General features: G+C 38.1%; 1 protein-coding gene and 1 long non-coding RNA gene across 13 annotated transcripts in view; one reads left to right on the top strand and one right to left on the bottom strand.

Moving 5' to 3' along the window:
- Nucleotides 1-8,752, top strand: part of arnt (aryl hydrocarbon receptor nuclear translocator) — a 32,309-nt gene extending 23,557 nt beyond the window's left edge. For 6 of the 12 annotated variants that reach the window (XM_077206902.1, XM_077206863.1, XM_077206857.1 and 3 more), the window contains 3 exons: nt 4,850-5,030; nt 5,113-5,258; nt 6,861-8,752. In XM_077206902.1, the coding sequence (XP_077063017.1) occupies nt 4,850-5,030; nt 5,113-5,258; nt 6,861-6,947 (414 nt within the window). In that variant the 3' untranslated portion in view covers nt 6,948-8,752. Of the gene's footprint in view, nt 1-4,846; nt 5,031-5,112; nt 5,259-6,860 lie in introns of all 12 variants that reach the window. The other 6 variants (XM_077206870.1, XM_077206847.1, XM_077206885.1 and 3 more) reach the window with 1 other exon arrangement.
- Nucleotides 930-1,701, bottom strand: LOC143715265 (uncharacterized). Its single transcript, XR_013195702.1, has 3 exons — nt 1,642-1,701; nt 1,505-1,565; nt 930-1,040 (listed from the first exon to the last, which is right to left on the bottom strand). It is a non-coding gene; the product is annotated as an uncharacterized LOC143715265 (long non-coding RNA).
- Nucleotides 8,753-24,484: the final 15,732 nt, after the last annotated feature.

The following is a 24,484-nucleotide window of genomic DNA, read 5'->3' as shown; positions in this document are numbered from 1 at the left end:
CAGAGCATCACTGAAATATATTAAAAAAATTTGTTTAATTAAATTAAAAGTTCTGATCTATTATTTTCTCTTAATGATATATCAATGACATTACAAAGTGAAAATACTGCAGGTGTTTTTCATTGCACGTTTTTACATTTCTAGAAAAATTATTGTTTTTATTGGCGGGAGATTTGTTTAAAGGTTTACAGGGAGGGCGCGACCAAAAGAGTTTGACAACCACTGCTATAGGGAGAGCGTGTTGTTTTTCCGTTTACTGTATTGAATGTTTACTTTGGTTTATGGTTGGTCAAAAACAATTTAAAAAAATGATTTATTCCAAACTTTTGACTGTATGCAGTTTGGAAAAGTATGGAATTAGATTCAAGTAATTTTCAGGTCTGGAAAAGTATGGAAAAAAGACAGCCTTGCTAGCTGATATTAATCTATCATCAATATCAGCTAGACTAAATTGAATAGATCAATTAAATCATAAAAGTCTAAAATTCGACTACAGAAGCTGGTGGTCAGTAACAACACAGAAACAGGAAGTTAAACTTGGTACTGGTACCATATATTGAAAAATAATTAAACAAACATTATTACAAACAAAGATAATGAAAGAAATAAAAAAACTCAAAATATTAACAGACTGCAGTTGAATTGATTATAATTAAGTGCACTTTTGTGGTTATTGTTCAAGTCAGATACAATGATAAAGATTACAACAAATGCCACATACAAAACAAGAAAGATCAAAAAGAAAAAAAAAACTATCCCAACGATGTTGACTTTCCTCCAGACACACGCAACAACCCACAAGGGTTTTTATGAAAGTTTATGTTGCTTAATCTATAGGTTATTGTTCGTCAAAGGAAAAGATGGACATGAGGGACTGAAGCGCTAGTCTATAGAGAAGTGTGTGGGGGACAAACTGCGGACAACCTTCCTACCAGACCAATAGGGCGGCTGTTCAATGGATGCTGCGCAGATGATCGGCTCCCAACTGTAGTAATTTAGCTCGCCATCATTTATCTCCAACCAGAGAGAAAGAACCTGGCCTATAGTACAGAACAGGACCAGTAAATAATAGAGCTGAGTTGGAACTAGGTTTGCATTAAATTTAGCTAAATCCACATTCAAACATCATTTTCATGTGTACCCAACTCTAGGTCCTTACAAAATAATCAATAAATGTACAACCTACAAATAATTAACATTAAATGCAATATTAAATCAACAATCAAAAACAATATTGAAGTTGCATTACCGGCACAAACTTCAACCACATAAACCAACATTACTGTAACCTAATTCCCATAGTGCATATAAACACACTTAATACATAAACAAAAAATAAAAAATAATAGACTTCATAACATACAATGAATCAAAACATTTGTTTAAAGCAAGCAATGCCAATACAATGGATCAAAACATTTGTTTAAAGCAGGCAATGCTAATATCAATGTTCGGTGCCACTGATTGGCATCCAACATATAGCTCATTCATTCAGATTACTCACCAGTTCCTCTTTAAATATAACCCGATGGCGGCGACGGATTCCCTACAGCCAGTAAGTTGTTCTAAAAAGTTACAATAATATGATTAACTTAAAAGCATGAATCGATCACAAGAGTCAAAAGTTTGTAAAACACAAACCTGTCCACAGCCGTCGATCGATTTCCCCACACCTCTGAATGAGGAAGACGCCACGGCCTGATTAAACACTCGTGCTTCCCAGACGCGATTGGCCAAGCAAAGTCACATGACCGGGGTTACGTTAGGTCGCGGGGCACACGCGTACTCCGCGCAAATACATCAATCAATATACAAATATATAGCCTACACATAGCAATTCACCACCACTTCCATATATAATATACACTGAATGGATTAACAGATTTTAACCTGGGTTACACAGAGTATGGAAAAATATTTGCATTTCCAGACTATTGCCCCTATTTAGTTTTTTATAATATAAAATCTAATGAATTTAAAAGAATTTAATGAAAATATATGTATCATACAAGAAGTGTTTTCATGGCAGCTGTTTAGTGATTCTGTAGTGATTGTCAAACACAACTAAATGATTGTGGCAGGTTATAAGCGTTTTGAGTTTCTTCTCATCTTAGCACCGTATTACAGAGCCTCTAAAAGGACCTTAAAAAATATACAGACTTTCTTGTGCGCAGGGGAAACCATTATATTTAGGATAGACAATATTATGCCATCAGCTCTTTTCATGTCATGGTTTCTCCACCGCCACAGAGGATGCATTAAATTGGACATTAGGCCTTGATATTAGAGGTACTATCCTAAGGAAAGCCAATCTTGAGCAAATATTTAGATTTCTATTAATTCATGTGCATCAATGCTCTTTTTCTTCATAGTAAGATGATAAGGACACACAAAGGACATAGGTTATAGTATATATAAAACTCGAAATTGTAATGCATATTCATGCAAAAAATTCCTGTGCGTTCATGAAATCAGATATAGTATTTTATGCGATATAGTAATTTATCCCGCCTTTGACTGGGATAGAAAACCAGCCTAGAGAGAGGTGATGGAGTGGTGGAGGGATGCTGTGATTCTGTCATGAAACAGGTTATACCGGCTTCCTCTCGTGCTGATTGGTTGAGTACCTGAACATGCTCCACCCGAAACTTTGTTACATACATTTCTCGAGGGCATGAAAAAGTCATGCAAAAGTCACTCCTTGTTCATACAAAAATCTTTACAATTAATGGCAAAATCAGTGTTAGGAAATGTAAGGTGATATTTCCTACTGACACGCTACAGCAAAATGTATAAATAACTGGCTTAAACCACTTTTTGGGGTTAAAATACTAACGTGCCTAAGATTTTTGCACAGCACTGTATATATGCAGACTTTTGCATTACATGCACACAAGAAACTTTTTCACACTATTCACATGGGCACGGGAATTTTTTTGCATGCTTATGCATTACAATTTGTAGTTTTAAATATACTATAACCTATGTCTACAGACACTACAGCAAAAGATATAAATAACTGTCTTAAAACCAATTTTTGGGGGGCTGAAAATACTATTTTTGCTTTGGAGGTCTCCTACAAAAAACGCATTAATTTTCTCATAAAATACATTGCACATCAGCACATTTTTCAATGATTCTCAAACGCAGGTCCGATGATTCAGACTCTTTAAATCCCTCCTTGTCGCAAGCCTACTCTGCTCTGATTGGCCAGAAGGACAAGTCTGCTGTGATTGGTCTAACACTTACAGTGCTTGTCAGAAGCTAAACGCCCATATTACGCCCTATAGCGATTGTACACACTGTAAAGACAGTAACGATGTTGTCGATTTTACCATATCAATCTGATGATGAAACATTGGAAGAACTAGTTATTCAACCCGAACCTCCATCGCAAGCACAACGTTTCTCAGTGATGCGCTAGTAGAACACCCAGTAGAAAATGTATACATCAATAAATAATCATACTTACTGATAAAGTGGGTACTGTCCCATCTTTAATGGATAAGCGTTTTGTAAACCTCATTTATACTTCATGGAGATTTGAGAAGCATTCGTCAAAAGGTTGTACTGCTGTTGTGTCGCTGTGGTAATTTTAACCAGACTCTTCACATCCTCATCATTTGGAAGTGTTTATAAAGTGTTTACTTCTCGACCTACGCAACAAGAACCAGCTATAGTGCTCAAGCTATAGTGTTTGTGGCCGGGTCAAGTTGTTCGCCAGCGGACAGCGTGGATCATAGGTGGGCATTAGGCAAATGTGTTACCCAGTGACGTGTAGCCGTCACGGAAGTGGGATTCGAATTCCTGATGACTCGTTTAGGCTGTTCAGAGTCGATTCTTTCTTTTGAGAAACAATAACTTTCAGGGCTCCAGAATGCGACCAGAGAAACACTGCTTTCAGTCCACGAATCAGCAACATTCACCATGGGTTTATGCTAATGTAGTAACTCTAACCATAACTATGGTATTGTGACAGAAATAGTCAAACACTTACAAGTACTACACATCTTTTTCCAGCACTCAAAACTATAATATCATATATAAATGTTATTTTTAATGTGATGACCAACACATTTTTTGTTCATCCTTCAAAGATTGTCCTAAAACTAAACATTTTAAGATGTAGGAAAACTCCTATTTAAACGCTTATTAAAAAAAAAAAAAAAATGAATTACCATTGTAAACAGTAGGATGCATATTGGCTATTTTAACTCCATAATATAATTAATTTTTCACTAGTTTTGCTTTTTAATTAAGACATTATGAATGATAATAATTAAAGTTAATTTCATCTACACCCTAAATTCAGCTCAGCTCTTTATTGTCAGTCCCAGTGCTACCAGATCTGTGTTGTAGAGCTCAGTGTCTCGGTGCTGCGGCCCTTAGATGTCAGTCTGGAGCCTGTGAACTTAAAATAAAACTGCACATTGTAATATCTGTACGTTAAGTCTATTTATTATTAAATAATTTGTCAGTATTACAGTTATTTTAGGAGAAATTTGAATAATTGCATTGCAAGCTGATTTAGGTGTGCCCCTACATTTTCTGCTTGCGCTCAGAAAATTTTCAGTCAGGGGCTACAGCGCTCCTAGTAAAAAAAGTTAGTCTGGAGCCCTGACTTTATTTATCACGTGCTCTTTCGTCTTCATAACTTTGCAAATAGCTGCTGCATGAAAGGGAATATTCGAAAAAGCATAATAGATGCTTTGAATATGGTTTGGAAATTTGAGTCTGGAAAAGTATGGAATTTTGAAATGGAAAATGTGTAGGAACCCTGTGTATATAATTGATTCCTTCACTGTACGTGTTAATGCCCATTTTGTTGTAAATACTCTTTGTCCAGCAGGTGGCAGGTCAAGTTGGGAAAAGTCAGTCATCTCAGTTTAACATGGGTGGTTTCAGCTCCGCCACAACATCTTCCACTTCCTCTTCCTTTGGCCAGATGGGCGGAGCTTCTGCTTCAATGGCAAACGCATCAAGTTACCAACAAATAAACAATCACACCAACCCCTCAACTAATGGATATGGTACATATTTTGCAGAATATTTATAAAGATAAACCTTTGTCCCTGTTCCAGATCTCAGTTTTGCTCTTGCTCTTTCATTTAGGTGACGTTAGTCAGATGACAGCGCAGTTCAGCTCCAGGCCAGCAGAGGGAGTTACAGGGTGGCAGCAGTGGCAAAACCAGCCACACACACAAGGCACTGCAGACACACACCCGCAGTCTCAAAACAGCCAGCCAGAGATGTTTTCAGTGAGTGAGGAACAGACCCAAGTTTAATTATTTACTGTATGATTTACCTGTACGCCACAGCTCTCAAATCACATTCACACTTGGACACATTCAAACATTGCATGCAAATATGCAGCAGGTTTGATGTCAGAAACAAAAAAACACTGAAGCAGGGGGGCTGTCACATGACATAGCCAGGGTTCCCACAGGTCTTAAAATCAGGTTTATAAAATTTAAGGTCACAAAAAGACTTAATGTTTATAACTAAAAGACCTGCATTATAAAATCTTTTTTTTTGTGGTTATTATTGGTAATGCTGTCAACTATATCTGGCATTTAATTCAATGTAAACTCTTGTGGGTTCTGTCTGGGCCGCCCCGTCACAGACTAAGAACATTATTTAACACATTCAGTGTACAGATTGTACTAGTATAGGCACAATAATCTGTCTTTCTTTAAAGGGGAACTATTATGCCTTTTTTTTTTTTAAGTCTTTTGTTTTTAGGCTCTACTTGAATAGGTTTTCATGCTTGAATGAAAAAAAAATCACATATTTGACAAGTTGCAGCTCCTCTCTTTCCAGTCAGTCCTGTCTCTATGAAGCCCCTTCTTCTGAAAAACAGTGTGCTCTGATTGGTCGGCCGGGCCAGTGTATTTTGATTGGTAAATTGCTTCGAGTGTGTTTGGAGAAATGTCAAGGCCCTTATCATGACAACGAGTTTCACACACTACTAACTAACTCAACCAGGCCACGCACATTTACTTTGCGTATCGCCTGGGCAGGAATTATTTTAATTAGAAATAGCGGTTGACCAATCACAACCCACTGGTTCAGCCGACCTATCAGAGCACACTGTGCTTTTCAGGAGGCGGTGTATATATTGGTACATGAACCAGTTTTATTACATAGAATAAAACATGTATTGAATATTTTAAACTTGCAGTTAGGCTGCAGCACACATTCAACTGCAAAAATGGCTGTTTAAATAAAATATAAGATTAATTATTTATTTTGAGATTTAAGGCCCGTTTACTCCAAGAACGATAACTATAAACTAAACTAATTACTATATTAGCGTCCACAATGTTGAAGTTTATTCTAAGCACGCTGCAGTTTTCTCATCTGCTCAAGCTCTTTTAAGCAGGATGGATTCTGATTGGCTCTCAATGTTTTTTATTGTTCATCAGCTGGCAAAAATTGTTGTTAATGGTTGTAATGGCTCCTCTGTTTCGTTATTATTATAGTTGTGGTGTGGACTCTGTTATTATTTTACATTAACGGTAAAGCTAGTTTTAAAATCATTCTAAAAGTTATCGGGAGTGGTCCTTTACAGTATTTATTTTATTTGTGCAGCTCTTAAAAAGCCTAACTAGTCTATATCACACAAGTCATATGGAATACTTAAGTGCTGTTTTTGTCTTTTTTTTTAAGCTCAGTGACACCGATCCCCATACACTTTCATTGTATGTGTAAGAGCAGCATGAACATTCTGCTAAACATCATCTTTTGTGTTCCACTGACAAAATAAAATCCTACATGTTTGGACCACGAGTAAATGGTGACGGGATTGTCATTCTACATGGTTTATTCCTTTAACATCCCTCTCTCTTTCTCTTCTTCAGGATGTTCTCTCCATATTGGATCAGACCGGCAGCTTCGGGAATGATGACTTTGGAGAGATGCCAATGTTTCCTCCTTTCCCTGAGTGATCCCGCTTTTCTCTGTCAGTTCCTTCACTCACTTTTGCTCTCTTATGTGCCATTTCTTACTCTTTTAACCAAATGGACAGCAGGGTCGGACAGAATGGAGGCACGGGGATCTAGAGAAAGACACGGATGTGTTGTGAGAATGGAAGTTATAAGCCATAATGTGAGGATACAGGAGGGAGACAGAAACGGCGTAGCGCACAGACAGACAGACAGCCGTTGTTGAAATGTGTTCACTTTGAAACCACGCACACTTGCACACTTCTAGCACAAGCGGTCCCACACTGTCTCTGCCGTACACGCACATACTTAGATTTTTTGTTGGCAATGAGGGTTAGTTTGCCCTATAAACGCACACACACACACACACACACACACACACAAAGGCAGTCTCGTCTGTCTGTCTCTGACTGTGATTGTGTACTGATTGCACTGCCTCTTTTCTAATGCCATGTGACATTTTGATCCCGATGATAAAATGTCGTTCAGAAATACGTCCAGATCAAATCTGATGTGTTGGTCGGGTTACTTGTTGTCTGTAAAGCAGAAGCTGAGGCATGTTTTTTTTTTTTTTCTCGTTTTTAAGAGCTGCTTGTTTGAAGAACAGACTCCCTTTCAGTTGATGACTTGGAATTTGAATTGAATTGGCCTGACAGGATGTTGAATTGGAAAGACAGGAAGATTAAATCAATTTTTACTGAATTGGAATTTTGCACTTTAAAGGCTGGCATTCACTCACCTTTACGAGTTTCTTTTTTCAGCTGACCACAAAAGAAGATATTTTGAAGAATGTTGGTAACCAGAAAGTTGATGGACCCCATTCACATGTATATGCAAGTCATTGGAGACCAGAAACTGTTTGGTTATGAACATTCTCCAAAATATCTTCTTTTGTGTTACCCTCATGCTGTTCCAAACCTGCATTTGTTAGAGTAAATTTTTTTATGGGTGAACTATCCCTTTAAATTCAAATCTCTATAAATATTGATTTTTAATATGTTTTTTATATGGAAATACTATGTTTATAGGTAAAAAATACTGCAAAATGAAATATGTACAACTACTTGAAATTGTATTGCATTTTAAATGTTACTTCTCTAAATGTACCTTATTATTCTGCATCCTGTTTGCTACCTCAATTCAAATTGATCATTTAAAAGTCATGTTGGTGCAGTATAACAGACGCTGATGCAGTAAAACTCCTCAGATGATCTGCAGATTTAGATGGACAGACGCATTTCTGTCTGACCGTGTGTTTGGCCCGTGCCGACGATGCAACGAGCTTTCACTCAGGCCTGTTTTTGTAAATGCAATGAAAAAGATTTAAATCAAGCAATAATCTGTATCGTCCTAAGCCATCTTTATTGCTATCATAAGTATTGTTATCATAATGTTGTGTTTAAGAAGAAGTCTATAATGCTTAATCTGGACTGTCCATGTTTTGGTGTAGGGCTCCATTTCTTCATTTGTTCATTTGCAAGTTGCTATTCCGAATTGGTTTTGTAGAAATATTCCAGGACTTCTATTGGCAGGTTTGTTTATTGAATTGTTCATTTTCTTTTGATCTCTTTAATTAAATGTTTGCTCTTGAATGTGGGTGTCTTTTTCAGTACTTTTGTGCATCAAAATCAGAAAACTGATTCCCCCCTTCAGATATGAAAGGGTCATGCGTTAGAAATCGTTCTTTTTTTCATCCAGATTTTCACAATGTTGTGTACAACATATAGAAAAATAAAAATATAATGTATGTATATGAAATATTAAAGAGAATTGTTTGGGTTTTTGTATTAAAATGCTATTATCAAAAATGACTTTGTTGGTCCCTTCATTTTAAGTCATTGGTCACTTTTTTGACAAGTCAAAGACGTTTTAAAACGAATAAGCACGGGACTGTCCGTCTCTCGCTGAATTGAGCAGACCCATTCAGTTTTCAATTCTGTACTGTGAACTATTTGATTTTTATAATTTTTTGGAGCCGATCACTGGAAGTCGTATCTGCCGATACGATCACCGAAGCATTCTTTTTTTATCATTTATAGGAATGCTCCAATCAGCATTTTAACAGACATTCATTCAGGGCCTGAATTTCATTTTTGAAAATGGGTGAATCCCAAATCCCCCCACAGGTGACTTTTTTTTTTAGGGGAAGGACTTTTTTTGACATTTTCCAAAAAAATATATACTTATCTCACTTAAATGTTTAATCATGCAGTGAATTTCTGTTTTTACAATGGGGAAATTGTTGCACAATAGCTTACACACAGCACAAGCCTCATTTCAACTGAATTCACAAAAAAAGAAGCAAACCGTCAGTAATAGAGAACGAATAACCAATTTACAAGCAGTAGAACACGTAAATAAAAAAGACAAATAAAATAAACATTGCTTTAAGTTTTTTTCCAGGTAGGTCTAACATAGTATTGAGGTAAAATACTAAAAAAGGGGACAAATGTAAAATAATACTGGATGGTCTTCCCGGACTAAATTAAATACAGATGAAAAGTTAGTCATTCAAGAGCAGTGAGAAATTCTGTGAAATTACAAGTAATTTGAAAATGTTCTGAGGCGCAAGTTATTTCATAAAGATATATTGTAGGCTACCTCTCCTTCAATATAAGAATTATTTTACCCGCCGCGGGCAGAGATTGAGTCGGTGCCGCTGCATGCATAGCTCTCACGGCTGGCGCACGTCTTTATATCCATCGTCAGCATGAGATCGGTTAATAAACCAATCAAACTACCCAAAGCAAAGTAACCGGCAGAGACAAAGTCCTTTTGGGCAAGTCATGCCACTCGGGCGCCATCTTTGCAACGCCTTCGGGCAGCTATAGAGATTGCTAATGTGACGTCATCGTGACGTTTTACCAGTGGTGAACCCAAAGCATTTTGGGAATCCGCGGCACAAACAGAAGGCGCCAGACTTGATTGCATGGAGGGAAGAACACAGTGTTCAAGATGCCGTCTACCTGCTGTGTTATAAACCGCAATAGTCCTTCTTTCACAGTTTTGAAAACGAACGTTAAGGGTTGTTTTAAGGACATGTTTGTGTATGCTCGTAGACACTCACTCTGAAGTGGTCCGAGGCGATTCTAAAAGATTCAAAAAGTCGAGACAGGACCATCGTCAAAATTCTACACACCACTCTAACTTAGTTCATCCAAAACTAACTAGAAAATAGACTCAAAATGCTAAATACCTGAATTATCCTTTAAGAACGAAGCAATATATTTGTTTTCCTTAATTTTAAGGAACCCTAACTTTATTCTCAACTGAATGGTAAATAATTGATTTTCGTATAAAATAATACTACCATTAAAAACACATTTGATTTTCTTTTTTAATCAATGTAGAATATGTAACTGCTCTGAAGAAAAGAAATGAAAACCAATGCAATATGATTAATGTCCAAAAGATGACAAACTTTTTTGAAATGGGGTTGGATAAATATGTTGCTTTTAAAACTGTATGTGTTTGGTTGGGTGACAGTTGTAGGTTACAGCTTGAGTTGTGTGACAAAAGCGCAATGTTGTGTTTTATTGCGAGTGTAAGTTACACAGATATAAGTAAACACTTTGCAGTTTTAATGATAACCTCTATGAACAAAATAACGGAGTATGTTTTTATGTTTCCACTGTTCGATCGCGCGATTCGCGCCCGCGCCTCTCTCTCTCTCTCACACACACACACACACACACACAGTTCGATCGCGTCTCTCTCTCTCTCTCTCTCTCTCTCTCTCTCTCACACACACACACACACACACACACACACACACACACACACACACACACACACACAGTTCGATCGCGTCTCTCTCTCTCTCTCTCTCTCTCTCTCTCTCTCACACACGCACACAGTTCGATCGCGTCTCTCTCTCTCTCTCTCTCTCTCTCTCTCTCTCTCACACACGCACACAGTTCGATCGTGTCTCTCTCTCACACACACACAAACTCGCAAACACACAGTTCGATCGCGTCTCTCTCTCTCTCTCTCTCTCTCTCTCTCTCTCTCTCTCTCTCTCTCTCTCTCTCTCTCTCTCTCTCTCTCTCACACACACACACACTCCAGCATGCATTGCAATCTTGACATGAATTCTGACTGCATGAAGATAGATGAGAGAGAGCGAGGAGTGTGGTGCTTAAAACATTAGCATACTTTTGAACGGACGACAGTTTTCTGGTATGGTCCGACAATGTTTTCTTTAGCCCGCTGCATTTTGTAGGATTATATTCTGTTTTCACGCTATTTTTTTTTTCATGCCAGAACCATAGAACGTAAAAAAATAGGCCAGAACACTAGCCTGCTATGCCAGCCCATGTAAACGGGCCAAACATACCCATAATTCTTTGCGTTCTGATGACGTTGCCGCCCAGTTGGTCACATGTCTTAGCGATCTCTATTTCGGACTAAGGCCCTGTCCCAAATGGCACACTCCGGACTCGTGGACTTCCTCAGAGTCCACACTTCGGTGACGTCATGTAGTGCAGACCTATGGGGCCCTTATCGCGAGTCCGCGACCGCGCATTGAGAGGTATTTTTGGGACAGACTCGATCGTCACGCCGGAAACAGGAAGAAGGTCTCAGCTCAGACGTCGAAGCTGAATAAACTTAAAGGTCATATCAGACCATTTATTAGACAAATATCATTAAAAAATTACAGTCTTTAGCACCGAGAACAGGATTTATTTTATTTTCCCAAATCGTATGCCCATGTGAACTACACAGCCTGCTTTTACAGTTCTATAATTGTATAGAGCTCGGGATCGTTTCGTCACGTCGCGATGCATTGTGGGAATCACGGTACGGAAGTAAATGTGCTGTATAGTAGGCAGTACGTAATTACGTTGGTCATTAGATAAAATAAGGTTTAATTTAGGTTATTTTTAGGAAAATGGTTCAGTATTGCTGTATTGTGTTTGTTACTGCTGTAATCGGTCTCACGATCGACATAAATCACGCCTCATAAATCATATAAGTGTTGGTCTTTTTGCTTTGCTCTGTAGTCAACTCCGTTAGCGCTTACGGCTAACGATAAATGATATTTTTTATCACATGGTCAATAGATTTTTAAGCTGCCAGAATGCTAGCTAGCTACATTTACATTGAATGTATTCATTTAGCACTTAACTAAAGGTCTGCTGTTCATATTAACATTAAAGCAGTAAGTACGTTGCTGTGTTTTGGTAGCAAGCTATTATACTGATGTAGCTGCTGTTAGCCAAGTAAGGGATAATACACGGCTAGCCATGCATTAAAGGATTTTAATGCACGACGTAGAGGCGAAGGACCACCTGACGCGAAGCGAAGCCGTGGATAATCCCGCTTATACCACGGTATTTGCCAAGTTAAAAATAAGTTAAAGCTGTAACTGATGTTTACCGTGTAATTTTTTAACAGACGTGTAAAAATGACGGTTATTTTCTTAAGTTATGGCTCGTTAGTTCTAGCACTCCGTCCGCTTTAAATAAAGTATTGCCATCGGATTGCTTTTATTTGAATGAATTTTCACATTTATTTAAATTCATTATTAAAAGAGAGAGACAAAGAACTGCAAGAGGCCCAATTGCCAAGGTAGTTGAGCCCCATTGGCTCCCTGGTGAACCACATTTCGGTGCTCTCGAGTTTGCACAGAGAGATGCAAATAGAACGCTCCGGCATTTTCTGGACACTTTGACAGATATTTTTTAAAGCTGTCCACGGGACAAAGTGGATCGCCGGGGCTCGCAAACATAAATCCTCATAAATTTTCCCTATCCGATGCGGTGGGATCCTTGTGGTTTTTTGTCTCTGGGTTATGCGCCAAGGTTAGGTACTCTTTCCCATTCTCATCTTGAGAACGAAAGACTCTTTTGATAGGTTACGGTTTCCTTCTCTTCCTCTCCGTGCAAAACATAGCTGTATGTCAAATCAAACTTTTCTTACTGTGGGTGTGAAAGGGTAGAGTACAGGTGCATTTCTAATTTTCTCCAAGTCAGACTCAGTAATACGCGGATGATGAACGCTGGTGTCTTTTCCATTTTTCCTGTAGCGATTTAAAACTGATTTAAATATGGCATTGCTTGACTTAAAGTCTTTATCACTTGTAATGTTGTATTTTGTAATGTGATGGTTTATACCTGCTCTGAGACACATCAAACTTGCAACACTGTATTCGCGTCCAGCGGTAGACTGAACAGAGGCATAAAACTCCCGCAATGTCTCATTTAAAAGAGAAGCAGAGTAGGTCTCGAAATCCCAATTTTTCTGTCTTTGGCGCAAAAAGTCACTGAATGTGTTAACTGCCCATTTAGTTGTCTTTTTCGTATTGTCCTCATCTTTGTCGTCTTCGATCTTATCTAGCTCTGTCGGTGTTAATTCTTTGTGCCGCTTTTTGTCATTCAACGTCTTCTCCAAGTCTTCTATTTCGTCTTGTGCCTGGGCCCATTTCTCAAAATTGCCATATTCACCATACAAATTAAACGATATGCAAAAATCATCTATTTAGCCTACCTAAATAAACGTTTTCATGTGTGTCTCTCACTCTGTTTGGAAGTGTAACTGTGTTACTATGGTTACCAGCGTATTAATTTCGAACTGTAATCAAATGACTGGAACTACCTGTGCATTAAACGGTTTTACTGCACACATTCCAGCCAATCAGAATCGAGTATTTAAACAGCCCGTGGTATAAATCAGCATATCAATTCTCGATTAGCAATGTCACCTCGTTTATTCATCTAGATTTTGGTGGATAGACTAGGTTAGTGTAATACTGACAAGCTATGTCATAATTTGTACCTTACACTTCTAGAAAGCATCAGCCTATAGACACACAAATGCAGTGGTAATTTCTAGCTAGTCTCCTCTGTACTGGACCTTAAATGGCATTCTGTTGCTGCAGCTGTAGGTCTGTTGCTTAAATGTTAAAATGCTTTATTATTACTAATAGCTTACATATTATTCTATTGCTGGAGCTCTGTAGTTTAATTGTTATTATTACATGGCTTGGTTGAATACTAATATTGAATGCGGTCTGCTATTTCTTGATAACAGACCACTGTACACACCATTGCCATGAAAACAGAGCATTGCCATGGACACAGTTCTGTTCATTCTGGAGCAATACAATCGTTTTTAAATCAATAAACTCCTTTATTTATCCGGAGATCAGCCGGTTATCAATACAGTTGTACATAATAATACATAATGTTCAATTTTAACACAAAAGTAAAATGTAAATGAGTTTAAGAAAAATGTATAGGTTTCAATATTCATACTACGTTCATATGACTCAGTAAAGCCATGACATTCGGTTCTATTTATGTAATGAATCATAATGCGATCGTATTATTTAACACGTTTAACAAATGATGTCATTAATGACTCACCCTCATGTCGCTCCAAGCCCATAAGACCACCGTTCATCTTTGGAACACAGTTTAAGATATTTTAGATTTAGTCCGAGAGCTTTCTGTCCCTCCATTGAAAATGTATGTACGGTATACTGTCCTTGTCCAGAAAGGAAATAAAGACATCATCAAAGTAGTCCATGTGATATCAGTGGGTTAAGGCCCCATTATGCTTCTGCGTCAACTCCACGGCGGAGCTATGCCGTCATTCCTAAGGCGTCGTGGCCGTTTTATGGTTCTGTGTCAGGTTGAGTAGCATCGCGGTGCATCTGACCAATCACAGCCCTTGTGGTCTGCGTCGCCTCGACGCGTAGTTACAATTTTTTGGAGGTGCACGTCGAGCTACGCCGGACGGCTTCGCGGCGACGCAGAGGGGTCTTCGGGGGTACGCCGTCGATTCGACGCAGAAGCATAAAACAGGCTTTAGTTAGAATTTTTTGAAGCATCGAAAATACATTTCGGTCCAAGAATAACAAAAACTACGACTTTATTCAGCATTGTATTGTCTTCCGGTTCTGTTGTGGATCCGCGTTCAGTGACGCTGCTGACGTAAGACGCTGCTGACGTTTTATCTGGTGCGCCCGAGCTTCGTTTACAGTCTGAGGGAGACGCACGCTGGAAACAAAACAATCTTCGCAAACATGTCTAAGAATTTCCACAGAGAGGAAGACTTGCTTTTTTTTGCCCAGCCATATTTATTTGAACCCGAATACACGGACGCACCAGATAAACGTCAGCAGCGTCTTACGTCAGCAGCGTCACTGCGGACTCGTGAACGCGGATCCACAACAGAACCGGAAGACAATACAATGCTGAATAAAGTTGTAGTTTTTGTTATTTTTGGACCAAAATGTATTTTCGATGCTTCAAAACATTCTAACTAACCCACTGATGTCACATGGACTACTTTGATGATGTCTTTATTTCTTTTCTGGACAAAGAGAGTATACAGTACATACATTTTCAATGGAGGGACAGAAAGCTCTCGGACTAAATCTAAAATTTCTTAAACTGTGTTCCAAAGATGAACGGAGGTCTTACGGGCTTGGGACGACATGAGGGTGAGTCATTAATGACATCATTTTCGTTTTTGGGTGAACTAACCCTTTAAAATGCTAAATGGGACGGCCTATGGACTCGTAGACTCGGCGAGCACGCACAATTTAAGTCCACGAGACCGAAAGTCCGCATGAAGTGCGCCATTTGGGACAGGGCCTAACAAGACCAGGCTTCTATCTAAATGAATGGGCAGAGAGTCAGAAACTGCACTTTCACTAGTCACCAGGACATAAAAACTGTATGTATAGAAACAGCAGTAAAATATGATAAAAATCGCTGGGAAAGTTTGATGACTTTACCCCAAAATAAGGTTTAAAACGCCTTTCCCCCCACAGGTTATGCTTTTACCACGCATGCGCAAGAGTTCTCTCCCTCTCGTACCCCTTTTCCACCAAAAAAGAACTTGTTCGGAACTGGTGCTGGTTCAAAGGTGGTTCAAAACTGGTTCAACTTGCGAACCTTCTCAGAACCTGTTTGTTTTTCCACGGACTAGAGAGCCAGCGAAGTGAGCGAACGACGTCGTTACGTCACTTTGTACGTCGCCATACTACAAACGCTTGTTGCGCCAACTTCAAGCATAACAATTACAATGGTGGACTACATCGTCTTCCTGCAAATGAGCTCTTTTCCAAAACGCTATAAATCCATTTCAAACGTTTTCAGGAAAATATTTTTTTTTAACTAGACCCACACATTTTGTGAATATTCAATTTATTCTGTTAACCCATTACAAATCCTCACTTATAAGGTTCTAAATACAACTCTAGGATTCTTGACTCTATATAATGAAAAAACTGTCTAAAATGATTGCATAATACTTTGTTAAATAGATTATTTCAGGTTTTTATAGTGATAAAGAATGTTTATGAGCTTCTTAAAATGTTTTTTTTTTTGGCTCAGTCTGAACATGTTGAACAATGATTATTAAATCAAACAACAATAATCGTTTATGATAAATTCAATGTTAATTTTTTCTTCAAAACGCTATTAATCTGTCCATTTTTTTCAAAACGCTATAAATCCATCCATTTTTTTTCAAAATACTATAAATCCATAATTTTTTCCAAAAATGTTTTGTCTTTTAAAAAAAACAACAACAAAAAAACAAGAGAACAAGCAAACATATAATAAGGGGCTCATACTATAAATTAATATAAATTAAATTTAGTAACACATTTAGGCTAATAGTCATTCGGTCATTAAGTTATTTATAAACCTGTAACAAGTATGCAATTTGTCTTCTACATATGCATGAAAAAACGTATTATTAAAAATATTGAATAATGATAACGATATTCAGAAGTAGGCATGGGCATTTCAAGCAAAAATAATATTCGAAGATCGCTGGGTATTATTCTATTATTATTCGAAAATCAGAAAACATTTGGAATGGGCCAGACATGATTTTGACCACTTATTAAGTTTTGTTTAGTAGAAAGCCTTTCTTTAAAGAGAATTTCGTTTTGTATAAATTGTATCTTAATTTTAATCAATGTTTCATCAACAAATTGACTGGATTAATAAATAAGAAGCAAGACAAGGACACGGAGGAACACATGAACCGAAACACAGCGATACTTGCCTCACTTACCTGAGAATTATAGAAAGCTTGAAATTTCTACTTTTAAACAAAACAAAAACGAAAAGAAATTGGCAACTCTCTGCTTATGTAGGCTAATTCGTTTGGAGTGTGCATTTCTCTCTAGGCGCGTTCACTACTGCGAAGATGGCGAGTCAGCATCATCAACTTTATCTCTGCAGTCAACACTGACAGAAAACACTAGTTTATTAATAAACAATTAAAATGTTTCATGCATAATCATCACTTTGGCCGGTTCTTTGTGGCAAGCTTTATGCGTGCGTTGAGATGCGGAATAGGCAATTAAAACCTCTCATTATGGTTTCTCTCCCATATATATTTAAGTAATTAAATCAATATAAATATGTGATTAGACTAATGGCTTAAATTAACTTCTATTAGTCGACTAGAAAACTAGCACTCATTTTGAGGAATGAATGAACGAACGAACATAAACAAACCTCTGTTCAGAGCGCCGCCGTGTTGGATTGCGTAGAACGTTCACCGAATTCTGATTAGTCAAGAGGATATATTGCGTTTAGGCTAAAAACAGTTTCAGCGCTTATCGCGGTTTGGAAAGAAACTGCATCTTGCAGTAGGCTACATTTTAAACAAGGAAATATAGCGATTTGGCATGAAATGTTCATGGAGCAGTGAATAGGTTTAGTACACAGAAAAATGGCGTTCATCGCGTTTTGGAAAAGAGTTCTTCAAATGTTTCTCCTGGCTTTGCGATCCTATATTGGGGTCAGAAGACGTTTAGAACACATATAAACCCGGCCCCCTGCTCCCGACGTAAGCATGACGTGGTAAAAGAACGGTAGTCCAGCAAAGACTTGGTGCCGCTTTGGAACCAGTTTTCCTGGCCGAGAACCGGTTCTTTGGCTGTCGAAACACAAAGAACTGGTTCGCGAGTAGGCACCGGCTCCGAACAGGCTCTCAAAATGCTTTGGTGGAAAAGGGGTATCTTTCGTGCGCGCTACACTGTTTGAAGAACAGTATGTGGGAGCTCTTGCTTGCTTGCTCTAGATTCCGTGAGATTTGAACTAATTTGCGTGCATCAGGGAGCCGCTATCAATATGGGGGAGACTTCCGGGAGACTTGGGATGTCTGATATTTACACAACTCACACATACACTGCATATCAAATCTGCCGCCTTTTCAAAACGTATTTTCCGCTGTCGCAAACCTCAACTATGCGCATGCCTCAGTGGAACCAGACAATAGGCTTACATGTTTCCCAGCTTGACTGTTAAAAGCAGACGATTGGCTTTCCAGCGGGAGGGGCGGGACATGTTCATACAACCGCCATCTTTGGCATTACGGGTTTTCCCTATATAATTCATAGACAGTAAAATAAATGGGCACAGCGACCCCGTTGATTTCAACGGAGAGAGTTGAAGCCCAACATGGGCACTCACTTCCTGATAGCCAAGCGTTCTCCGCAGGCTCAAACTGAGCTTGATGACGTAGATGTCACGTGAGCAACCTGACTGACAGTTTTAAATCTTCTAGTAGCTGTGTGGAGAAAAAGAAAAGAAAAAAGCCAACAAAAAGTTATCACACTGAATTAAAAAAATACCACCTATAACACAATACTTGTCTTGAATGATGATCAGAAGTTTACAAGGTCGAAGTATCACGGCTCTCCAGAAATAAGGGCTTTGACTAGCAGGCGCAAGCAAGCTAATCTCGAACGGTCAATGACGCATCAGAGTAAAGAGTAAACTCACATTGATGTGTGTGTGTGTGTGTGTGTGTGTGTGTGTGTGTGTGTGTGTGTGTGTGTGTGTGTGTGTGTGTGTGTGTGTGTGTGTGTGTGTGTGTGTGTGTGTGTGCGTGTGTGTGTTTTGGAAATCAAATCGTTTAGTATTGTAAAAATATAATATAATGTGTATTAATATATTAAAATACTATTAATAATTATAATAATTAATTTAATATAACATATTACGCTATATAATTACAATATGACATGATAAAAGAAGTGGCTATAATCGACTTTAAAATAGCCTACTTTAGAAATGTAATCGTTTGAGTAGCCTATCTGCAGTTCTAGTAATTTTAGTTAGTTAGTTTAGTTTATTTTGAACATTTTTATGTATATATCCATTAGATTTAAATATTTGGCTAGTACACACACACACACACACACACACAATACAATCAAAAATAACAGATAAATAAATGCATGTAGGCTACAGCACAATCTTCCAAAATTATTAAAAATGATTCAAATATAGGCACATATGCAAATAATTTTTTCCCTTCTTTTTCGTTTCCTTCTACATCAAACAGAATAATAACCCATCCAAAAAATACTTCTTAGTATGAGCCCAGGAACCATACTATAAAATACTGTCCCCTCGAGTCATTTTCGTATCTATTCAATATTACATGACCATATAATATTCCAATATATAAAGAATTGTGAGCTAGGTGTTAAATCATGTAGTTTTGGCTAATAAATCATGGTCACAAACACTTGAACAAAACAGTTTTTCTTTATTTCACGTTATGTAGGCATTTTGTACATATGGCTTCCGAACGGGATCACATTCATCTTCAAGCATAGATCTGTAAATAAATAAAGGAACAACGTTAACCGCGATAGACATTGAGATGTTTTTTTCTTCTTCCATTGCCTGTATAATTTCCTGATAATCAATTTCCCCATCCCCCGTAGGTGTAGTAGTAGATAAATAATTTAAAGTTCGTGGATAAATGTTACTTCATATGTATTCACTTGCCACATATCAAATTATTTCAAATTCCTCAAAAACATTGTTTAAATATTTTGTCGCGTTGCTTTCATGGACTCTGTCTATCTATGCCATGGGCTGACTTCAGACAGTAAAAGACTGCCTGCGAGACTGTGCGAGCTTCTCCTCCTGTCTATACGGTAATGTCTCTATTGTGCGACATAAAGTCGCGTGGTTATGACGCAATTTTTAGCCTATTTTTACAAGAATGGCTTCTACGGGGCCATAACGTAAGATACAAAGTAATGGAGCCTTTTATACATTGTCGTGTTTCTTAAGAAACAAATAATGGACAAATGGAGTCTTTGGACGCCTCAGATGTAAAGTTATTCGCTGTCAAAGTGACGCCAAAATGAATGGGAGTCAATGGGATGCTAACAGCAGGTGATAGCCAGCAACAATGGCGGCCCCCGGAGGCAGCTTCAACTTCCGGCTGATGGATTACCCCCTTGATATAATTGTATTGAGGATTAAAGAAACAGAATATAGTTTTTTTTTGTGCTCGGGTTCCTACCCGAAACCCGAAGTTACATAGTGCCAGTAAAAGCGATACAGACACTGTCAGGCTATGGCAGACGTGTCATTCAACCTATGGTAAGTCGATGTACCATCACAAGGGTCTTGGAAATATATAATGAAGGTTGAAAAACTACATAGTGTTACTTTAAGGAAGTGGCATGTCTCTATATAAATAGTCTCTGTAACCGGTCAATCAGAGCAGCTCTACAGACTATCACAGCAAGCCAAGGAGCAATATAACCAAAAGTTCAGCATTGTTGGTGCCAGTGAAAATAAAGCTCCAGTGCATAAAGTTTGATCATTTTTGGTAAAACTATTTCAATGGTCCACTTCAGACATTCTACGGATAAGTAACTTTGCAACTCCATGTCAACTTATTCAACTAACTCAAACCCTAACCTAACAGTCTACTAATTATACTGGCTGTTTATCAAACGGTATGATGATGTGTTTTTCATTAACAATAATATTGAACCCACCATTCAAGCAAATGCTGCCTACGCCGAATTGGAGCGAAAGTAAAATTAGAAGAATGTCTAAAGTGGACCATTGAAATGAAGTGTAACCCTTTTAAGAACTGATCACTGAAAGGTTCTTTAGGGAACCCAAAATTGTTCTTGTATGGCATCACTGAAAAGAAAAAAAAATGGTTTTGGAACCTTTATAATATAAAGGATTGATCTATGAACTACACTGTATAAAGGTTTATATATCAGAATCAGAAAGAGCTTTATTGCCAAGTGTGCTTGCACACACAAGGAATTTGTTTTGGTGCTGAGGCTTCCAGTGGACTATACAAATACAACAAGAAACATGAAACATAATACTACAAATTAGAAGAATAAAAATATAAATATATGAGAATAAAAGTATCACAGTTGGGTTTAGTCAGAATAGACATTTCCAGATTTACAGATTATGAACATATTTACAGTGTTTTGAATATTATAATAAATAAATCTAAGTATAAGTATAAGTATCACCTTAGTTGTAGGATATTGCACTAAACAGTGGGAGTATTGCACTTAAAGGCATATGCCTTGGGAGGTGTGTTAACTGTTCAGAATGGAAATGGCCTGTGGGAAGAAACTGTTCCTGTGCCGAGATGTTCTTGTGGCCAGTGATCTAAGTCTCCGTCTTGACGGTAACAGTTCAAACAGGTGGTGTCCAGGGTGAGTGGAGTCTGTGATGATTTTACCTGCTCTCTTACTCACTCTGGAAGAGTACAGGTCCTGGAGGTTTGGCAGGGGGCACCAATGATCCTCTCCGCAGTCCGTACTGTCCGTTGTAGTCTCCTGATGTCTGATTTGGTAGCTGAACCAAACCAGACAGTGATGGATGTGCATAAGACAGACTCAATGACGGCTGAGTAGAACTGAATCAGCAGCTCCTGTGGCAAGTTGAACTTCCTCAGCTGGCGAAGGAAGTACAGTCTCTGCTGGGCTTTTTTTTTTATGGATCAATCCTTGTAGATTTAAAGCTTTCAGTTGCCAGCGACACATTCATTTGAACTCCATCAATCATTGTCCTGATGCCACGTGTCATTTCTTGTGGTCTGAAATCTGTCAGTGTCCAGTTCTTTATCATTATTACCTGTGTCCGGAAGCACATGGAGTGGAATCTAGTGTTTCTGAAGCAGCATAAAGGGGCGTTTTAAGGCCATATAAGGCCTGATTGTTACCAAACTCCTGTTTAACTATTCATTGAGGAAACAGGTGCCAAGGGTAGGTGTGTATGTCTCTCAGACCAAAGGAAGACATGCTAATACCGGAGATAAGAGAACACGTATCCCTGACCAATGACTGTGGGGTGAGCCACTGACAGGATCAGCCATCACCACCCATCAAGGTATTTCTTTTAAACGTGTTCGTTTTGCATTGGTCGCGTATACAATTTCGATATCGAATGCCATGCAGCAGCTCGATTTACTTTCAAACGTGTTATTATGAAAAGTCCCCCAAATGGATGAAGAAAAGACTTTTGTGTGCTGGAATGTGAGACGCATCTGATACAGAACTGACTAGCAACTGTTTTACACCAACAGAAGCACAACACGACCGACTAGAGTTGCTTTTGACAAGAAGAAGAGGGAATTTATGTGAAGCGCAAACAATTGGACACAGTATTTCAAAGGCATGACCAAATCAGGCTCATGTCTTAGGAGTTTGACTTACTAATCCTCAATCCTTGATATACTCAATCATGGACCTTCCTCCTCCGATGTCTCGACTGGACATTGATGTGGATTTGGGCTTTGCTCTCTTCTTCTTGGTCCTGCTGTGTTTGTTTCTGCTGGTTACAGTGGTGCGTTGTGCTCAGATGGTTCTGGATCCTTACAGCTCCATCTCTGCATCAACCTATCAGGAAGAGATGGAAGAGGAGGGATGAAAGTTCAATAAATAGGTGCATTCAACTTGTGATGGAGGACAATTGGATTATAGCACAGCTATACACAGATAAACTTTCTCTAACCCTCAGACTCTTGGATTTCTGTTGGAGCTCAGCCTGGAAAAGGGATCCGAGTTGCATTCTGCCAATCATTAAGCACAACTAAATAAATAAAACTGATGTGGTTGGCTGACAGGGGAAACATGCAGTGGCTCATTGAATGTTCTTTTATTTTGGTTCATTGAGTCTTAACTGTATGAACTATAGTGCCGTGAAACTCAAAACCACATGGATGGATCGTATTACACTTTTCCAGGTGATCACATGGCAATAATGAAACTGCGAGCTTTCCACACATAACTAAATTTGAAACATTTGAAATACTTTGAATAGAGTTTGAATAGGAGTTAATTAGTTAATGTGCATATAGTGCATGGTTTTATTTATGCATGTTGAATGGCAGCTAAATAATACAAATGTTTTATTAAAAAAAGTGTTATTCAGTATTTTTAAGGTAAGGTATTTAGATGAATACATGATGATGCACATATAAAAATATGATCAATTTGGGGGAAAATACATATATATATATACACACCAGATATAGTTAATTGTTTATTATTATTATCCATTTAAAAGGACAATATGTACGATTTTTGGATTTGTTATATGTTTTGTTGATTTGTGTACGTACTTCATCCAAAATGTTTCCAACAATGTTTAAATCCAGATAAGTCAGCTATTTTAACCAGTGTCATTGTGACGCCTGTCAATGACCATGGAAACACTAAAGATGCTATAATATATTATGTTTTTTATTAGGTGAGCAACTGTTTGGATACCTTTATTGACAGAAAACTAATAGTTGTTATATAGCTCAACACTGTTTTGTCTTATTGTTTGAATCTCTTATTTTCTTGATTTACCAAGAGGAACATGTTTGTACCCAAAAAGTAAATCAGACAACACTATTTTGTGGCTTACATAATCAGAAAGAGCTTTATTTGTATTGACAGTAATATGGCATTTTCTCCACCATATGGTTGTGTTGCATAATGGTTTAAACTTAATTGCATGCTTTTTAGCAACAGAAGTCATCTAGCTTTTATTAATATGATATTCTAATTAGTGGTATCGGACCGATATCGGATTTTTGATGGCCGATATCTCAGAGAACAGGGTGGCCGATATAAAGCAGATATGTGTATGTATTTACAGTTGTGGTCAGAATTAATGGCACCCCTGGTAAATATGATAAAAAATGGCTGTAGAAAATAAATTTGCATCGTATTTCATCATTGAAGTAAAATAATTGAAAGTGGGGGGTAAATCACATTATGAAATGAATGCTTTTCTCCAAAACAAGCTGGCCATAATTATTGGCTCCATGTTCTAGAGAACAGCTCTGATTTTTCTTCTATAATACCTGATGAGTTTGGAGAGCAACTGACAAGAGATCACCATCCGTTCACCAAAACTCTCAATGAGTCAAATTTGCAAACTCCATAATTATAGACCAGGGGTGCCCAGTCCTGCCGATCGACTGTCCTGCACAGAGCAAGATTGGGCACCCCTGTGTGCTATACATTATTATTATATGTAAATTCATTTTTGAAGTGTCATTATAATAATTTGAAGTTATTGTTGTTACTGATTCAAGAGGGTGCATATTTTCAGCTGCTTTTGCACCTTTTCAGAGCACACTTTAGGTGTCTGGCTCTCATTAAAACCTCTTCTGGCAGCGGCAGGATTCGAACCCACACACCTGAAGAGACTGGAGCCTAAATCCAGCAACTTAGACCCCTCGGCCAAGCTACCCCGGCTTGGCTCCTTTAGTGGGCCATT

This window comes from Siphateles boraxobius, unplaced genomic scaffold (assembly GCF_051911475.1).
Source record: "Siphateles boraxobius isolate OS27281-9 unplaced genomic scaffold, OSU_SipBor_1 12, whole genome shotgun sequence".
Lineage (NCBI taxonomy): Eukaryota > Metazoa > Chordata > Actinopteri > Cypriniformes > Leuciscidae > Siphateles > Siphateles boraxobius.
This window is presented reverse-complemented; position numbering and strand designations above follow the sequence as displayed.